Source organism: Watersipora subatra, chromosome 1 (genome assembly GCF_963576615.1).
Source record: "Watersipora subatra chromosome 1, tzWatSuba1.1, whole genome shotgun sequence".
Classification (NCBI taxonomy): Eukaryota; Metazoa; Bryozoa; class Gymnolaemata; order Cheilostomatida; family Watersiporidae; genus Watersipora; species Watersipora subatra.
In genome coordinates, this window is record NC_088708.1 from 61,597,929 (window position 1) to 61,617,339 (window position 19,411).

General features: G+C 35.5%; 1 protein-coding gene across 1 annotated transcript in view; it reads right to left on the minus strand.

Moving 5' to 3' along the window:
• Positions 1–19,411, minus strand: part of LOC137389957 (receptor-type tyrosine-protein phosphatase T-like) — a 49,631-nt gene that overhangs the window by 28,804 nt on the left and 1,416 nt on the right. The window contains exons 2-12 of the mRNA XM_068076161.1: positions 18,743–18,855; positions 17,177–17,375; positions 16,705–17,073; positions 13,388–13,500; positions 11,870–12,059; positions 9,818–10,189; positions 6,152–6,264; positions 4,161–4,359; positions 3,636–4,004; positions 2,647–2,759; positions 1,665–1,860 (exon numbers count right to left, since the gene is read on the minus strand). Coding sequence (XP_067932262.1) covers positions 1,665–1,860; positions 2,647–2,759; positions 3,636–4,004; positions 4,161–4,359; positions 6,152–6,264; positions 9,818–10,189; positions 11,870–12,059; positions 13,388–13,500; positions 16,705–17,073; positions 17,177–17,375; positions 18,743–18,855 — 2,346 coding nt within the window. The remainder of the gene's footprint in view (positions 1–1,664; positions 1,861–2,646; positions 2,760–3,635; positions 4,005–4,160; positions 4,360–6,151; positions 6,265–9,817; positions 10,190–11,869; positions 12,060–13,387; positions 13,501–16,704; positions 17,074–17,176; positions 17,376–18,742; positions 18,856–19,411) is intronic.

Here is a 19,411-nt window from a genome sequence, read left to right on the forward strand (position 1 = left end):
TTGTAGTGGACTCTGATAGCTGCTGATATAAGAATATACAGTCTTGTAATGCATATACAATTGTAGTGGACTCTGATAGCTGCTGATATAAGAATATACAGTCTTGTAATGCATATACAATTGTAGTGGACTCTGATAGCTGCTGATATAAGAATATACAGTCTTGTAATGCATATACAATTGTAGTGGACTCTGATAGCTGCTGATATAAGAATATACAGTCTTGTAATGCATATACAATTGTAGTGGACTCTGATAGCTGCTGATATAAGAATATACAGTCTTGTAATGCATATACAATTGTAGTGGACTCTGATAGCTGCTGATATAAGAATATACAGTCTTGTAATGCATATACAATTGTAGTGGACTCTGATAGCTGCTGATATAAGAATATACAGTCTTGTAATGCATATACAATTGTAGTGGACTCTGATAGCTGCTGATATAAGAATATACAGTCTTGTAATGCATATACAATTGTAGTGGACTCTGATAGCTGCTGATTTAAGAATATATAGTCTTGTAATGCATATACAACTGTAGTGGACTCTGATAGCTGCTGATATAAGAATATACAGTCTTGTAATGCATATACAATTGTAGTGGACTCTGATAGCTGCTGATATAAGAATATACAGTCTTGTAATGCATATACAATTGTAGTGGACTCTGATAGCTGCTGATATAAGAATATACAGTCTTGTAATGCATATACAATTGTAGTGGACTCTGATAGCTGCTGATATAAGAATATACAGTCTTGTAATGCATATACAATTGTAGTGGACTCTGATAGCTGCTGATATAAGAATATACAGTCTTGTAATGCATATACAACTGTAGTGTACTCTGATAGCTGCTGATATAAGAATATACAGTCTTGTAATGCATATACAATTGTAGTGGACTCTGATAGCTGCTGATATAAGAATATACAGTCTTGTAATGCATATACAATTGTAGTGGACTCTGATAGCTGCCGATTTAAGAAAAAGAACCGTAGTCAAAGAACAAACAATGACAGTTTCGTTTTAGTGTTTGATTTGTGTTGTATTTGTTTGACTATAACAGTAGTATATTGAGTTTATTGATGTTAAATTGTGCTCAAAAAGTTATATAGACTTTATTTTTTGTATATCGTATTAACGGTAGTACTGTGCTTTACCCAAAACATGAACTATGGTTGGCACAGCCGCTAGTTAGTTTTATCTGTGTCGGGGCAAGTTTTACCTGAGCTTTAGCTGGTAGTGACTGTAGATATAAGGAGCCCAAATTCTATGGATGGCAGTTGTGTTTTGGACCTTGGTACAATGAATACACATATTCTAGTCGCAACAAACAGTCTTATTCACTGAACCTGATTACCCGAAAACTACTTGGACTTGGCCCGTTATCTGTTTCAAGGACACAGAACCAAACTACGTTAGATTAGTAGGGTCATTGTCCGGACTGCATAAGTGGACTTGGTAGTCAGCATAATTGATAGTAAAATGTGGTAATCGATCGGAAGCAGCTTTGAAGGAAGCTGTCCTGGCGACCATTACACAATGTAAGAGTGTGCACGCATTCAAGTTACCTAATTTTTAAAAACTGCATGAAAAGCGTTTTTGTGTAAAATTATTTAATATTGTTTTATATATGAAGTACATAGTAAATTTTACCTGCTGGTTTAGTCCAAAAGACAGTATATCCAGACCACTGTCTATATCCATTCGAAAAATGTGCTCTCACATGACAACTGTACTGAACTTGAGGAGATAGTGATGTGACATTTGCTGACAAGTTATTTTCAGTCACATACAAACTTGCACGGTTAGCAGCAGGATTGTATGTACTGTTTCTGATGAAGCATAAAATCTGTCAAATATATTACCAAACTCACAGATGGAGAAGTGGCACTAAATTTAGTTGAAAGCATGCAACAAGAGTAAAACTTGAAAACAACCTTAGGTTTCTATCATTAATTTAAAAATTATATACTAACACTGCAAGGAAGGTGAGCATTTCTTCTACTCATGTCAAATATTGATGAACTTATAATTTTCTCTCACAACTGACCAAAATTTATTGAATAACCAGCCTACAGTGAAAAACATAACCTGACCTGGTAAATAGAAGTATTGCTTTAGACTAGCAATATACAGTAAGTAAAGTAAATTTCTGTAGTAATAAACAAATGATGTACATCATGCAAACTTGCACTAGCTTGAAAACTTTAAATGTTGACTTGCAACAAAACTCCCATTACAGTTATTTGGTATCAAAATATTCACCATGTCTTACTATGCTGTGTTGTAGGTGTAAAATATGTGAAAACGTGATTACTTGCTCTTGAAAGCCCAAAAATGAACAGTTAATTGCAGCCATCACGAAAACGACGTAGGTTAGAATCCCTTTATTTCAATAGTATACTCAACTCGACGCGGTTATTGTTTTGACACATTATGTTATCACGTGAATTGAAAGGCCAATAAAAAGCTCAATATAAAACGTCTCGTAGCACTAGATAAGGAAACGCTTTTATAAATATTAACTTGGTTTAACATGGGTAAATGACAATTCTAAAGGTGTGAGAGTAAGTTCATATAAAACACAATAAGATGAATAAATCTGAAAGACCTATGGTACTAAGAATGGCCCTACCTCATAGCCAATGACAGAATAGTTTCTCTTTAGCTGATCAGGTTTTGTCCACTTCAAAAGTGCTGAGTCTGGACTTCTTAATGTTACAGGTGCTATCAAACGTTCTGTAGGGACTAGCCAACACAAAAAATAGCAAGAATGACAGTCCTCGCAAGTGTACAAATAATTTTTATAAGGGGTTTGCTAATGAAAATGTTTAAAATTCTCCCCATAGTATTATTATGGCAGAGCGCCATGACTAAGGCCGTAACGATCAACCTCCTGACCACCATGGTCACAGAGCCGGGCCTTCCGGCCACAGGAGAAGGTTCGGTCACTAAGAAAACCGTAATAAAAACCGAATGCAGAGCAAAGGAAAAGGGGCGGAGCCTAAAAAGAAAGAAACGATATAAAAGTAGCACAAAACGATCGTTAAGGCAGAGTTGTATGCACACACTCTTCATGTTTACATATGGTTTATGATCAATCTTACATGTGCACTGATGTATATTATTTATTTCAGTATGTATTTCATAAGAGTTTAACACTCAGAGTTGTTGCTTGACTGTCTTGTGGAGAGTAAATGAGACCAGAAGTTTCCTTTATTGTATTTTAAATCCTTGCTTGCTGAATAAAGACAATTGGGTTTCGTAATGACAAAAATACAACAAAAACTAGCAAGAAATATAGTTGCTACATAGTACGTGAGTATGCTAGAATATAAATTATGTTTAAACAAAAGGCATTTACTACTTTCCCAAAAATACATTAATTTAATTATTTCTCAGCTGATTAAAAACAATTGGCTACCTGATAAACTTTCCCAAAACTTTGTTTTGGAACCAAGTCATCGTTTGCACAATAACTGCATTTTCTAAAACCTTAGGATCGCGATCATGGTTTTCAATTTGACATGGACACATACATGTTTATCTATAGCTGCCAGCAATTAGGTGAAACAATGCTATCTAAAGAAATAGCAAGCTATATGAAAATGTATACATACTAACCTATCTCTACCTGCCAGTTGAGAGATGAAGTAAAATCAACCAGCTTCTCGGTAACTGGCTTTAGTCCAATATAGAATGTGTAGTTGCCCAGATGTAGAGGTCTGTTCACGTATCCACCATATGTAATACTGTCTCCAACTGTGAACTTATCAGAGAGTCTACTAACAGGAAGCTCTGCTGTGATGTATGAGTCATCGTGGGTTTCTATGTCAGTGCTAGTAAGTTTACTACTGATGCTAGATGACATCTGAGCAGCTATTAACAAATTTTCATATCCTGATAGTGAGTCAGGATAAGTAACTTTTGGTAAAGTTAAAGTTACTAGCTTTTCATTAACTACTAGCTCTTCGGAGAAACTCCACTCAACTTCTAAAACAAAAATGTGATTACTTAAAAATAGCATTTCCTAATTTAAACTTTTCTCTATCAGTCTCTAAGGATCTTTAGACTAGAAACTATAGCACCGAAGCAGCTAATATATCTTATCAGCAGATGAATAACAGACATACCTAACTACAAGCTTACCAACTGGTTTAGTCCAGAAGGTGGTAGGTCTAGACAATTCACCGTATCCCTGTGATAATACAGCCTGTACATAGCATCCGTACTGGACTTGAGGGTTGAGTGACGTGAGAGTTATCGAGGATAGACTTGTGTTAAAATGAGGAAGAGAATATCTTGTCTCTGAAGGATTGTATGTTCTGTTGTGAACTTCACATTTTACCTACAACAAAATGTGAATACATATATAATGCAACACATGGGCTATGTATACAATTGTTGTGTATATATACAGCAGATAGGAATGAACTGGTTATTGGTACACAATAATAATGAAAAATGAAACATCAAAAAGTAAATAAATATGTAGACTAGAATCATAATGGGAAATACCTATAAGATAAAAAGGTCAAGGTCATCACTTAAGAGGCTAGATCAATTAATCAAGCTTATGATAGATTAATCACATGGCTGTTAGTAGAAAGTAGGCACATTATGTTTAACAAATGTCATTGCATATGGTTGACCCAGTCGAAACGGGAAAATTCACACTTAAATGACTTGTCTATAAATAGTCTCTATTTAATGATGTTTATTATACCAAAGAAGATAAAAAATATGGAAGAAAGTTCGTTGATCCAGCTTTCTATAACATCTTACCGTTCAGAATATCATGTGAATGACTACGAATATGTGAGTCTTTTTGAAAACTAATACAATACAAAACTTGAGAGCTAGCAAACTCTTTTGTATATAAAACTAGCGGATTATCCAGCGTTGCACGGATATTAAAAATCAGCTTATAAACAGTGACAGGTAATGTAGTTGCCTGCCACTTCTCATTAGCCTGGCACACTGCCAATGGCTAAGTTGAGTAAGTCAGTAACCTATTGCTAAACTTACTAATAGGAGCCGTGAGAGCAAGCATAAAATGACATTTTTCATCGACATAGCGAGATAAATAACTCAAAGAATCCATGAATCTTGTGTAGCTCACTGGTTTAGTGTATCGTCTGAGAAACGGGAGGTTCTGAGATCAAATCTTTTGCGCTAAGGGTTCTTCACTCTAAGATTTTAATAGTTATAGCTGGACAAACCGATCCACAAACACGCAAACTTTGGGACTTATATATAGATTATTTGTCATTTTTCAAGTTGTTAAATGCAAAATTTGAGAATTTGTTCCATAATATAAAAAAAACATGTGACATTTACTAGTCGCTATATTTTAAAGCAGCTGCAACAAAAACTTCAAGTTATGATTGTGCTTCTGTTATATACTTGAGCTAATAAATTCTTCTGACAGCAACCTTTGACAGAAATTAAATTATCAATGAACACATTTTTCAAACATTGAATTACCTTACAGAATGATATTATTCAATGAAGTTGAAAAATCACAAATTCGTGGGTAGACAACTCCAGGAATGGTTAAAATGGTTGTTGGCTTTTAAAAAAAAGAGAACTATTATCTAAAGCTAAAAGCTAGTCACCAGGTGTAGTCAGTAAACATAGTTGAGTTCCAAATACTGTTGTAACCATCTCCGAGGGTTGAAGTTCTACCTATTGCCAAGGTATCACAATTCTTTACAAAATTATTCAATGCTGTCACAATTTCTTCAAAATTTAGCAAGTTGTCAAAATTCGCTCTTGCAGTTATGAAATCACCTCCAAAAACTTCTAATATTGAAGTTGATGACATTGAGAATGATGATTCTGATTTAGACATTACGCTATGTATATGATTTAATTTGCAGATACGTTTACGTATAGAATAAAAATGTCATATAGAAAGTTGAAAAAGTGCTATCCGCATGTGAAGATTTTGCACTCTATTGCTTGCTGGATTCATGGATTAATTTATTCGCCAATGTGTTCCTCCGTGAATAATGGTCCATGGAAATGCAAGAAAATACAGCTTCTAAAAAGTATATCGCCGTAAATAATATTGCCTAAACTTGTATAAACAATCAAAGAAGATATCAATAAAGGCAATTTATTATTGAGTTTATTACCTGATAACTTATGATTGGATAGTGAACATCTGTCCATGTCGAAGGTGTCCATGTTAATAGTGCTGTTGTGCTACCCCTAGCGTGCACATACAGATCTGTAGGTCCAGCAGGAACTATAGTAGAATGATAAGATGATTAGTGCGGTGCTTATTTATTGAGTTCTAAAGCAAGTTTAAACTATACTGAAGTTATTTTCAATTTGGAACTCGAAGAATTAAAAAAAAATGCTACAATCGTTCTAGCTTTGCTATGAATAAATGCTCAAATGTTAACATAATTCACAAATTTGGTCTTGATAATATAATTGTCACAAACTGACATTACTTTTAAAGAATATAGTTTTGCTTCAAACAAATCTTTATGAAAAGCTGAGAATACTTTCTACCACATACGAGTAAACAGTTGTCAACCTTATCATACCAACTACTTTGGGGGAAAAGAGGCAGAACAGCCACAATTTTAAATCTTCTAGTGCTGACATTGATCAGCTGTCACTCACATATCTACATTATTATTGGCTATTGCCTGTCTGTCTATTCATTGATTTGCTTTATCAGTCACAAAGCACAGCGAATATAGATTGGCACCACGGTTTTCAACCGAAAATTTGTATCTAGAGGAGGAAAGTTTAGGCCGGGGCAAAATTTTGGCGTTGTCCTCTTGCGCCTTCGAGACAATTCCAAACAATTCAAAAATATATAAACCTTTTAGTTTACAAGTTGTCATTACGGCAAGTTCCTTGTATGCGCATGAAGTGCCCATTTATAACACATCGCCTTAGTTCCCGTGAAACCAATCGACAAGGCCATATTAAATACTAGCTCTGCTACAAATACAATTTTGATGCTGATACAAACTAGTTCAGCAATGAAAAAGATTTTACGTTAGAAGACAGTGAAGATGAACTTAGAAACTCAAAAAAATGTGACATGGGTAAAACAGTGAAACTGAAACTTGCAGCAGCAGTGCGGAAGCTTATGAACTCTGAATAAATTTATTTAAATAGTTTTATTTTAGCTCCTCCAATCAAAAAACCTCATCATTTATCTCAAAAGCAATCGGAAAAGACAGGTCAAAAATGGTCGGGATGGTCTGCCCCTTTGCCCCAGCTAGAAAAACCCTGATTGGCACAATTATTCTAAGGCTTCAGAAGATGTTATAACGTGGTCTATTAGCTCAGTTGGTTAGAGCATTAGTCTATTAATCTGAATGGCATGGATTCAAGCACCATACTGGCCAACGATTTAGCCGCCTTATTAATTTCACATACAGAATTTAGCAAAATGTTGGAACATTTAAAACAACTGCTATTATTATGCAAAAATAAACAGCTTTGACATCCATAGAGCATTTTATCAATCCTAACGATTTCACATTGATGTGAAAGTCACCTTTTAGTTACGATTAATCCGTGAGTATCTTTAAACGAATCTCAAATGAAGCTGACTTTAGATAAAATGAATTATAATGGAAATTTTAATCAGTCTAATGAGAACCACTCATTTCAATGAATCAAATATACGTAGGGTAAAGTATTTGTCATCCATTAACTACAAAAGCTTATGAATTGAAAGGGCAGTAGCAGTCATTCAGTTTGTTGACTATCAAAACACAACTGAAAGTCTCTTAACAATGAGTAATTTTATTGAGCAAGAACCTTCTGCCCATCTATAATAGATCAAAATTTTCTTCACAATTTCTATCGTAATATTTTATGTTCAACTTGAAACAAAACATTAAATATGCATTAAAATATAGAGCTATAGCACCGGGATATAAAAACATGAAAAGAAACAAGAACGCCTAATTATCTGACTAGGAAAACCTGACAATCATCCACTGAAGAGTCCATAAACAATGTAGGAACATATATGAAAGCTATGGGTACAGTAAAGGTTTCACAAAATGGCTACTTTGTATTATGCGTGTTTAAGTGTTAAAAATAATATAAGATGCCCGTAATATTCTTCCTTTAAAATTAAATAAAACTCAAATGTCACTCAATTTCCCTTGACTAACTTTTGTAATTGTACATGGGGTAATAGACCAAAATAAATGCCGTTAAAAGTAAAAAAAATCAGCTTTTGTATTTTACTAAATTGGTTCAAACTAGAAAAGCTTTTGTTTTACTTTTTTGTATTACTTATAGACTTATTCAAAAATCGTTAAATGCCTAAAAAGAAATCAATGCAGTAAAGATATATTACCCATAGCATCATACTTTTTGGTTACAAAGAAAAGATAATTACTTAAAGGTTGCCTTGCAACAAAATTCACATTACAGCTGTTTGGTATCAAAATATTCACCATGTATTACTCTGTTGTGTTGTAGGTGCAAAATATGTGGAAATGTGATTACAAGCTCTTAAAAGCTCAAAAACGAAAAGCCGCCGTATATTGGAATCTATTTATTTCGATGACGTAGCCATGAAATTTGGTTATTGTCTTGTCACGTATGTTCTCACGTGAATTGAAAGGCCAATAAAAAGCTCCATATATAACTTATCGTAGAACTAGTTTATGACAAACACTTCGGGTTTTAATGAAGACCCCGTATCAAATATAGATGCTCGCTATTTTACAGTTTTGTTTCGGTCTGGTCTAATCGGCAAGTCGTAATCTGATCATGTGACCCAATACTTCGCAAATAATTTTTGCAGCACTTTTCAATTATCACAGGTGACCAATAAGCTCGTCATGATTATCAGACAATGATATGTACTCCTTCGAGGTAAGGTTAAAAAAATTAAATGAATTTTTATGGTAAGTTATAAGATATCACCGCTAAAAGTGACAGCATTACAATGACGATAAAACAGACGCGTAAGAACAATAGACATGGTTTTATTGAATTGAATTTTATTGAAGTATACTTGTGAAAATATTTCGACGAATAAGGTTGCATGAAAGTGTAAACAGAAACCATCTCTCACAACTACGTCACATTTGAGCCGTTTTGGAAAGAGAATCCAAACTACGGCGGTCTCATGTGGCTGCGATTAACTGTTCGTTTTTTAGCTTTTAAGAGCTTGTAATCACATTTCCACATGTTTAGCACCTACAACACAACAGAGTAAGACATGGTGAATCTTTTGATACCAAATAACTGTAATGTGAATTTTATTGCAAGTCAACCTTCAACTAGAACAAATTGAAACAATGTTAGATGTGCACAACTTTCCATACTCAAGCATGTCAAACAATATTATATTAAATTGCAATATAAATACATAAACATAGCTGCTACAGCTTTAAAAACTGCACAGTTATTAGTTTTCAACAATAACAACATTGCAATGAGATTGTTTGTAATGGCAGCAGCGAGTACTCCGTATCTGAACCTGTCTAACAATATGCAGTAGTGAAAGTAATTAGGTTCATAAATTTGGTTTATACGATCGACCATTGGGTTCTAAACAATATTTAGTAAACAGATAAATGTTTCTTTGTAGGTAATGAATATATACAAATTCATATGCTGAAAAGTCTGTGTATAGACTGATTTAAATATTGCTATGATTAAATGTGTTTACCTACCTTATGTTATCCAAAAGAATGTGTACAAGCTGGGTTATAATTAATGACAACAATTCTCATGAAAAGTGTAAGTTTATAATAGAACCAGAACTAGTCATAGCAATGACAATATCCTATATGCATACTAACCTATCTCTACCTGCCATTTGAGAGATGAAGTAAAATCAAACACCTCCTCAGTAACTGGTTTCAGTCCAATGTAGAATGTGTAGTTGCCCATGTGTAGAGGTCTGTTCACGTATCCACCATATGTAATGCTGTCTCCAACTGTGAACTTTTCAGAGAGTTCACTAACAGGAAGCTCAGCTGTGATGTATGAGTCATCGCGGGTCCCAATGTCAGAGCTGGTAAGTTTACTACTGATGCTAGAAGACATCTGAGCAGCTATTAACAAACTCTCATATCCTGCTAGTGAGTAGCGTTGAAGAGGTGTTGGTAAGGTTAGAGTTACTAGCCTCTCACTAACTTTGGAGTTCTCATTAGAAAAGCTCCACTTAAATTCTAGAATAAAAAAGTGATTAATTAACAAGAAAAGTAAATAAAAGAAAAACCAAGGAAGAAGTTATATTTACAAATTTGAAAAGTGCTGCTTGTTGCCATCTTAAGTCCCTCATCAGGTGAATTGCGAAACAATTTCATTATACTTTATACGATGTACTGCAAGAATATTCTCTTGTTTTTTTCAGCATCCACCAAGTCAGCAGCTAAATCTTACTGGTTATAAACCTTATTATATTCTAACTGTATAGCTGCATCAGGTAGCAATGAGTCTTCACAAAGCAAAGTAATTAATGAAATAAATTTGTTGCAGTGATCTTAGAGAGAGAGGAGAGCGAGAGAGAAAAGAGAGCGAGAAAGAGAGAGAGAATGAGGAGAGCGAGAGAGACAGAGAAAGAGGAGAGCGAGAGAGAGGAGAGAGAGAGGAGAGCGAGAGAGAAGAGCCAGAGAGAGGAGAGCGAGAGAGAGAGAGAGAGAGAGAGAGAGAGAGAGAGAGAGAGAGAGAGAGAGAGAGAGAGGAGAGCGAAAGAAAGGAGAGCGAAAGAGAGGAGAGCGAAAGAGAGGAGAGCGAAAGAGAAGAGAGGAGAGCGAGAGAGAGGAGAGCGAGAGAGAGGAGAGCGAGAGAGAGGAGAGCGAGAGAGAGGAGAGCGAGAGAGAGGAGAGCGAGAAAGAGGAGAGCGAGAGAGAGGAGAGCGAGAGAGAGGAGAGCGAGAGAGAGGAGAGCGAGAGAGAGGAGAACGAGAGAGAGGAGAGCGAGAGAGAGGAGAGCGAGAGAGAGGAGAGCGAGAGAGAGGAGAGCGAGAGAGAGGAGAGCGAGAGAGAGGAGAGCGAGAGAGAGGAGAGCGAGAGAGAGGAGAGCGAGAGAGAGAGAGAGAGGAGAGCGAGAGAGAGAGAGAGAGGAGAGCGAGAGAGAGGAGAGCGAGAGAGAGGAGAGCGAGAGAGAGGAGAGCGAGAGAGAGCGAGAGGAGAGCGAGAGAGAGCGAGAGGAGAGCGAGAGAGAGGAGAGAAGAGCGAGAGAGAGAGGAGAGAAGAGCGAGAGAGAGGAGAGCGAGAGAGAGGAGAGCGAGAGAGAGGAGAGCGAGAGAGAGGAGAGCGAGAGAGAGGAGAGCGAGAGAGAGGAGAGCGAGAGAGAGGAGAGCGAGAGAGAGGAGAGCGAGAGAGAGAGAGGAGAGCGAGAGAGAGGAGAGCGAGAGAGAGGAGAGGAGAGCGAAAGAGAGGAGAGCGAGAGAGAGGAGAGCGAAAGAGAGGAGAGCGAGAGAGAGGAAAGGAAAGCGAAAGAGAGGAGAGGAGAGCCATAGAGAAGAGAGGAGAAAGAGAAGAAAGGAGAGGAGAGAGAGAAGAGAGAGAGAGAAGGAGGAGAGTGAGAGAGAGAGAGGAGAGCGAGAAAGAGAGAGGAGAGAGAGGAAAGAGAGGAGAGATAGGAGAGATAGGAGAGAGAGAGAGAGAGAGAGAGAGAGAGGAGAGAAAGAGGAGAGAGAACAGTATTTTAGCTATGGAATATGCAAAGTATAAGTAGTACATACATTGGGGAATTACATGCATAGTATGATTACATGTAGAGGCAGTACCACGCTAGACAAAAGTTACCATCACACACCAATATTGATATTAGTAGTTTGTGACCTACAAAAGCTTCAACAAAAAGTTAGATTAGAAGCTGTAGATGAAGTGTGAGTAAATTACCAGCTGGTTTGGTCCAAAAAGCAAGAGGATTAGACCATTTGTTTGAACCACCCGGTGATGATACTTTTACATAACACTTATACTGAACTTGATAGGAGAGTGGTGTGAGGGTTGTTGGAGGTTGGCTTGATCGAAAATATTTAGGTTTAGCAGATGAATTGTATGTACTGTTCGTGACAGTGCATGATATCTGTAATAAATATTGTAAAGGTAAATCATAAGACTTGGCTAATGTGCACATTATGGGTGTACAATTTGTAGCAGATAGGCTCTGGGTTTAGAAAAGTAAACTAGAAATACAATCACACAATCATGTAACAAAGAGTGCATTTACCATAAAACCTCTATCTGAAGGTCACCTTTATTTAATTGAGCGCTACCTCTAATTAAATGCCACTATAGAGGAAAGGTTGAGCGCCATGGCTTTGAAATAGAGGTTTCACAGTAAATGGGTTGTAAAAAAAAGAAAAAGAAAAGATCACTACATAGTAGTCTCCCAATCATGAAATACAACGTATGGATAAAGCTTTTAACAGTGTTGTAAAAACTTGCTAAATTATCGCTTCCACAATTTTTTGAAAACAGAAGAAGTTTGACTGTGCCTTGTTCCTGCACTGCCACAAAAGGTTATAAATAAAATTTTTGATTTCATACTGACTAAAAATAAGCTTTCAGCTTCACTACTGCTAAACACAACTATCAAGGCATAATCTCATGCAATAATTGATGAAACACAATCAAAAGACCATTATCATACAAAATAACAACCATAATCATGCTAAATTATTTATTTTCACATTTAGACTTTTTAATTAGTGAGCTTAAAAGATTGTACAACTCTGATCATAGACATGAACTCCAAATTTTATGTGCTGCTCACATTTCCATAAAAAATAAAATACAAAAGCTAAAAACTTATTTTATGTTTGAGAGATCTTCGGGTCATAACAACTTGTGAGAACCAAAAGCCTCATGAAGTAAGCGTTCTCAAGATTTCCTCACCTGTTCCCTTGACTAATAATCGATGCTTACTTCATTTGGCATGTTTCAGGTGTATGGCTTGTCAAACTTCTAATTAATTTGATGTATTCAATGGTAAACTACGGGGGACACTACAGGTCTAATGATAATATAGCTGCACCGAAAAATTAACTGGTTAACAACATCATGTTTTTTATAAAGTGAAAAAAAGCTTTTCCCTATTTTAAAAAATAAAGATTTTACTTCGAGCCTGCAATTTTGTGACACCCTACAGCAGCACGGAAATCTACTGAGGAATGTCAAAAGAGCAACAAACAAATACACAGCACAGTCAAAATGGATTACATATATTCAGAATGGATTCTTTTGAACTGACTCATTAGAAATTTAGGCCTTTTATAAACAGAGCATTAGCAACAAATGAGTTTTTGCAGCTTTGATATAAACTTCAAATAATCACAGGCACATGATCATAGAAGGAACATTTTTTAAATGAAATAATGTAATAGCGTTTCTTATACAAATAAAGTTAATCACCTCATATCCTGTAATGGGATTAGTAGCGTCTGTCCATATTGGAGGAATCCAAGTCAGTCTGACTGAGATACTGTCTCGAGCTTGTACAGACAGTCCCGTAGGAGGACCAGGAACTAAGATAGAGTATCATGAGTGGTAAAAAGAATGATTCTCATATACCTGTATAAACAACTTTAACAATGACCTAAATAAGGGTTCATTACTAGTATGTTGTTAACTTCAACAAAGTTTTGACAGTCATATAAGATGGTCTATAATGATCGCAGCTGCTGCAAAAACCAATTCTGTAAGGGTTTACTTGAAGTTATACAATGCGAAAATTATTCTTATAATAACTCTATATTGTATAAAAACATATATTACAAAAACCTGATGTAGTGTACAACCCCAGGTTACGGCGTTCCGGTTTGACGATGTTTTCACCTTACAATGTGGAACACGACGTTTTTTCATCTCCTTAAAGCACATTTTTCGCTATATGACAACAACAATGTCTCTCGAATTTCAAATTTAGTGGTCGGTGTACTGAATACATTGGAATAACGAAAACTCAAATATGCTATTTGCTGAAATCCCTCCCACATTGCCTGAAAGAGATATGATGCTCGCTCTCTCAGTTCAGCATTCTTTGTACTTCGTAAGTGCTTGATATTGGGTGAAACGAAAATTATTGAAAAGTGAAAGTGAAAATTTATTGTACATTTTAGCGCTTAATATAATATATATTATAAACTTTAAGTCATTATACAAATATAACTATACAGTGCACTTTCGAGATACGATTACCCTGATATACGATTTTTTCACCTTACGAAGTTGAACATCGCGAGATCTTCACCTTGCTATACAAATTTTATTTCACCATACGAATTTGAGAAAAGTTTCGCCCGAGTTAAAATTTGGCGGTCGGTGTGCTCATAACGCAGGTCGAAATAACAAAGACACCGAAATGTGGTTTGCCGAAAACATTTCACAACGTTTGGAAGAGACAAGATGACTGACTTCTCTCAGGTCAGAGATCCACGTGGGAAATTTTGTGAAAAGTACATAATCGAGAGCGAGTATCCATTTTTAGCGTTATAATCCCTCTACAAGACAAAGGAAAAATGATTTCCATGACAAAAGAGTTGGAGGTCATAAATAAAAATAGGAAGAAGACACCTGTATTGTTAATATTGCCAAGGAATATGTTCGCAACCAGTCAACAATTGCAATTATTAAAAATAAGAAATTCGTTAAAGCAAGCAAGCACAAGGAGGAGCTTACGACTGACGACTTGAAGGAGTTGAAAGCAACACACGAGAGAAGAGACATAAAAACCTACATCGACAGAAAAGTGTGAAGTGTTAATTTACCGATGCGAACTGGTACATAAAAACATTACTGTACAATGAATATAATTATATATCTTCTTTGTTTGGCATTTTTTTTCGTGCTTTATTCAATCCATTTTATGTTTTATTTATTTATTTTTGAATTCATGTTTTATTTTCTTGTTTAACCATGTCTTTGCAGATGGGCCTGTTTTTTACTACGTAAATACAAATCATCGTATGTATGTAACTCATATATAACTGGCTACTAAAGATAGTTGACGCATCCATATTACTTTCTAGAAGATGCTAAAACCATGCCGTTTAGGGTATAAATACGTACAAACCTCTGTATGTATGGGCACATTGATTTTTGTGGACGTTTCATTCAAGACAAACTACTGTACAACATTCTCTGAATCATTTTACAAATTTTAGCTAGCTAGCAATTTTCTGCACTGCACCAGCATTTACAGTGCACGAGCAAGCGTCATCCTCAATAAGTAATAATCCGCACTAAGTTAGTTTATTTTCTTCGAGCACTCTCTGTACCAGCAGCAAAGTTGTGTCTTCCTGGCAATTTCTGCTTTTCACGACTCAAAAATAATAAACTAGATCAACAGCTCAAGTCACGTTACTCCAAAGGTATGCGCGAACACTACTGTATAGTAAATAAAATTTCATTTTTTGATGACCATTATTTGGTCAAGTGTACGAGAGGCCGCTTTTGAGAATTGCAACGCACGGCTTTTACGGTCAAGTTAGGTTTAAAAAGGTTTTAACCAGACTCGCTAAAGGCTATAGTAAAAGCTGGGAAGCGAAAAGATTTTAGTGATGAAAAGTTAAAATTTAATGAAATAGTTAAAAATACATACTGAAACTCAGCTTTAATTAGCTTTGAATGTGTGTTTAGTAAGATAAACATATTTGAAGTGAATTAAAAGCTTATGCTGTACGTACGTCTTGATAGTAAGAACTCGTTACCGTGCATACTGCATTTCGAACACACATGATATTGCATTTTACAGTTTTGCAGATTATAATCACTAGGCGCACTTAATACAATGCAGCTACTGTAGGTAACTATAGCTACTAAAATTAACATATTATTTTGTTACTAATTTATAATATGTACAACATTTTTATAAAATATTGGACGATTTTCACCATTTTTCTTTGCATTGTGTAATTACAATGGCTTCTATACCCCTACATACGATTTTTTCACTATACGATGCCAACCTTGGAACGGATTAACATCGTATCTCGAGGGTGCACTGTAAAACTATACAACTTTAATTCATTATCCACAAGTCCTAAAATTAATAACGACGTTAAAGGTAGCGGTAAGAATCATAATCATAAGCAGATCATAACCACTAAATACACTAAAGTTACTGTAGGTAACTATAGTTACTAAGGTTAATACACCGTTCTGTTACTAATTTTTAATATGTACAGTATGTATATGAAATGTTGATGTTTTTTCACCAGGGGTATTTGCATTAGATAATTGCTATGGGTTTCTATACTTCTCTATATGACATATTCGTCTTAATGAATTAATGTCGTATGAAGGGGTCCACTGTATATCAGAATGCTTGTATACTAAGTACTTCATAAATTATTGCGTGAGTAAATTACCTTATAGAATGTATTCACATATGCCATGTTATCTATTTGCACGTAGAAAAGCTGAATTACTCAATACTATCATGCTGGCAGTCCCATTCGTCACGCATAATAAGTAATACGTATCTCCACAATTATTCTTATACTTGAATAGGTGATCGAGTCACACAGATGGTAGTGAGCTTAACTTCAAATACAAATGCCCGGGTTTGATTTCTGTACGGTGAAGTCTTTCTTCCTAACGCCCTCAGTGGTTTCAGACCGACGGGTGGATGGAAATGGCTCTTATAGTAAAGATGCATTCTTATCAATGAATAATTAGTAAATGGCAAATATTACATGGATCAATGAAGGTACTCCATATAAACTAACCTATAGTGACCTGCCACTTGGAAGATGAAATAAAATCAACCACCTCCTCAGTTACTGGTTTTAGTCCAATATAGAACGTATAGCTTCCCATGTATAGTGGTCTGTTCATGTATCCACCATATGTAATGCTGTCTCCAACTGTGAACTTATCAGAGAGTCTACTAACAAGAAGCTCAGCTGTGATGTATGAGTCATCACTGGTCTCTATGTCAGTGCTGGTAAGTTTACTACTGAGGGTAGAGGACATCTGAACAGCTATTAGTATACTCTCATATCCTGATAGTGAGGAGGGGTAAGTAACTGTTGGTAGGGTTAAAGTCACCGACCTGTCACTAACTGTTGGCCATTCTAAGTAGCTCCACGTAATGCCTGAAAAAGTCACACAAGACTGAGCAAGTCAGAATGATGGATAAACCTTTAGTTACTCTACAAATGCCAGTCTTATACATGTATTTCACAACTAGAGACTTACTGTCTGGTTTAGTCCAAAAGATGGCAGGACTAGACCGCTCTCCATACTCTTGTAATGTGTATGCCTGTACATAACATTTGTATTGTACTTGAGGGGACAGTGATTCAAGGGTTACTGATGATGCATTTGTTCTTTCATCTGGTCCAGCATCTACTCCAGCTGAATGATAGTATGTATCATTTATGACCTGACATGGTATCTACAATATAATGTGAGTGCATGTAAGGTACCAGACATACATTGCGTGTATATTAATTATGGATATGTATCAAAAGCAGAGCTAGACAAGTATAACAAGAAACATTATTGATAACCAAAGTGAGTAAAATATAGCTGTAAGGTTGTTAACATGGGTTATACAGTTATACTCAAACGCACAGCTCTGTTTGAGTTTTTTTTTCTATCATGAACTTTTTGAAGTGTTTCCGTTGCGAACAACATTTATTTCTATTAACTGCATGTTTACAGCCAATTTATACACAACTGACAGACTCGAGTAGTCAAGTTGTGCAACAATCATAAACGGTATGCCATGGGTAAAATAAAAAAAAATTAAGTTCATTAAAATTAAGAAAGGGAGTCTCCGAAATGAACCATTCCTCCAGCAAGTGACTTGGCAATCCTCTAGAAATGTGAGTTACAAAAAAATATTCTCCTTAAGCTCTCTAAAATCCCTAAGCAGGTACAAATTTTCTTGTGAAACTAGGTGATTTGGATTCTTTAGAGTCTAAGCATTTCATTGATATATAAGTATCCATAGTATCCGGATGAGAGACAACAAATATGTTGAGATAACAAATTTGGTCTGAATTAGTCTAGTGAACAATCGTGTCCAAACTATTTTGCCCATCACCATACTTGATGTATTATCTGAACAGAATAAACTTAAAATACTGCATTTGAAACAATTTTAAATAAAACATTTAAAATGTTTTAAAATTAAAACATTTTAATTAAAATGTAAAATTAAACATCATTGACTTGCTCATATAGTTTCAAGGCATTAATTATCAATATTATCACAAACATCATGTCGGATACTTCAAGCGCTTCAACTGCACATGGGTGGTTTGCTCTTTATCACTTTCCATTTGTTATCAATTTTGCTAATCATTTGGTACACTGATCAATAATATAGATAGAGTTAATAAGTTGTAATATCCAACTCATCAATATTGTAAACATGACATGGTTTTGTTATTAGTTTTTACCATTCAATCTAGCAAGAGGCTAATAAAGTGTATGATAACAACCTTTTGTGCAAAAAACAATTAGAAGATATTAAGTTTTTAAAATATTGTTGTGAACAAAATTATATAAAAATAAATATTAGCAAAAACTTTAAAAGAAATTTTGGAACAATTTGTCTCAATATGCAAACATGTATTATAGTTCTTTGTCGATGCTCCTCCAGTTAACAGAAAAGATATTTGAAGTTGTTATGAGAAACATAAAAACAGTTGGTATCTTTATAACGCTGTTGCATATTATTTATTCTATTAAGCAGACATTTGTAAGCACAACTGAGTAAAATAGCAATAAAGGCTTTTATCGTAAATTAATCACCAGGTAGTTTGTGATTTGGCTGTCAGCATCTGTCAGGACAGGGGGAGTCCATATCAATCGTACAGTTGTACTTGTCCTATTGTCCACAGACAGTCCCGTAGGGGCAGCAGGAACTATTGTAGAATAACAAGAATAGATTGATGATGGATTGCTGACTCAGCAGTTTCTACATCTGGTTGGCAATGTGAATGCGATTATTATTAAACCATCACTGACACATACATCTTTTATCGTATCTCCTAGGTAAATCACACACGCTGATTCCGATTTTGTACTCAAAATAAAGATTGATCCACTAACTTTCAAAGTCATGCAGGCTTTTTACAGCGTTTCAATATCGGTCTCGAAAACAACACAATCAGCACAACAAGCTCAGCCCATAAATATGGAACGTACGCTAGCTTTTTAGGAACGGAGGTTAGGGATGTTTAGTCCGATTTAGAATGATAGAGATGGGTGTCTTAAAATCCATCACTATTTAAATTCGGCATTCAAAATCTTCTCAGTCTTCTATGAAAGGTAGATGAACTATTTATAATTGCTCGTAGCTTGTTACAGGATGTTTAATAGGCTGAATGCCGAGAAACATGAGCTCAAAAAAGCTCGATTTTATCACAAGCTAGCATTGTTATCGCACTTTTTGAGCTCATTTTTAAATATGCAGTGTTA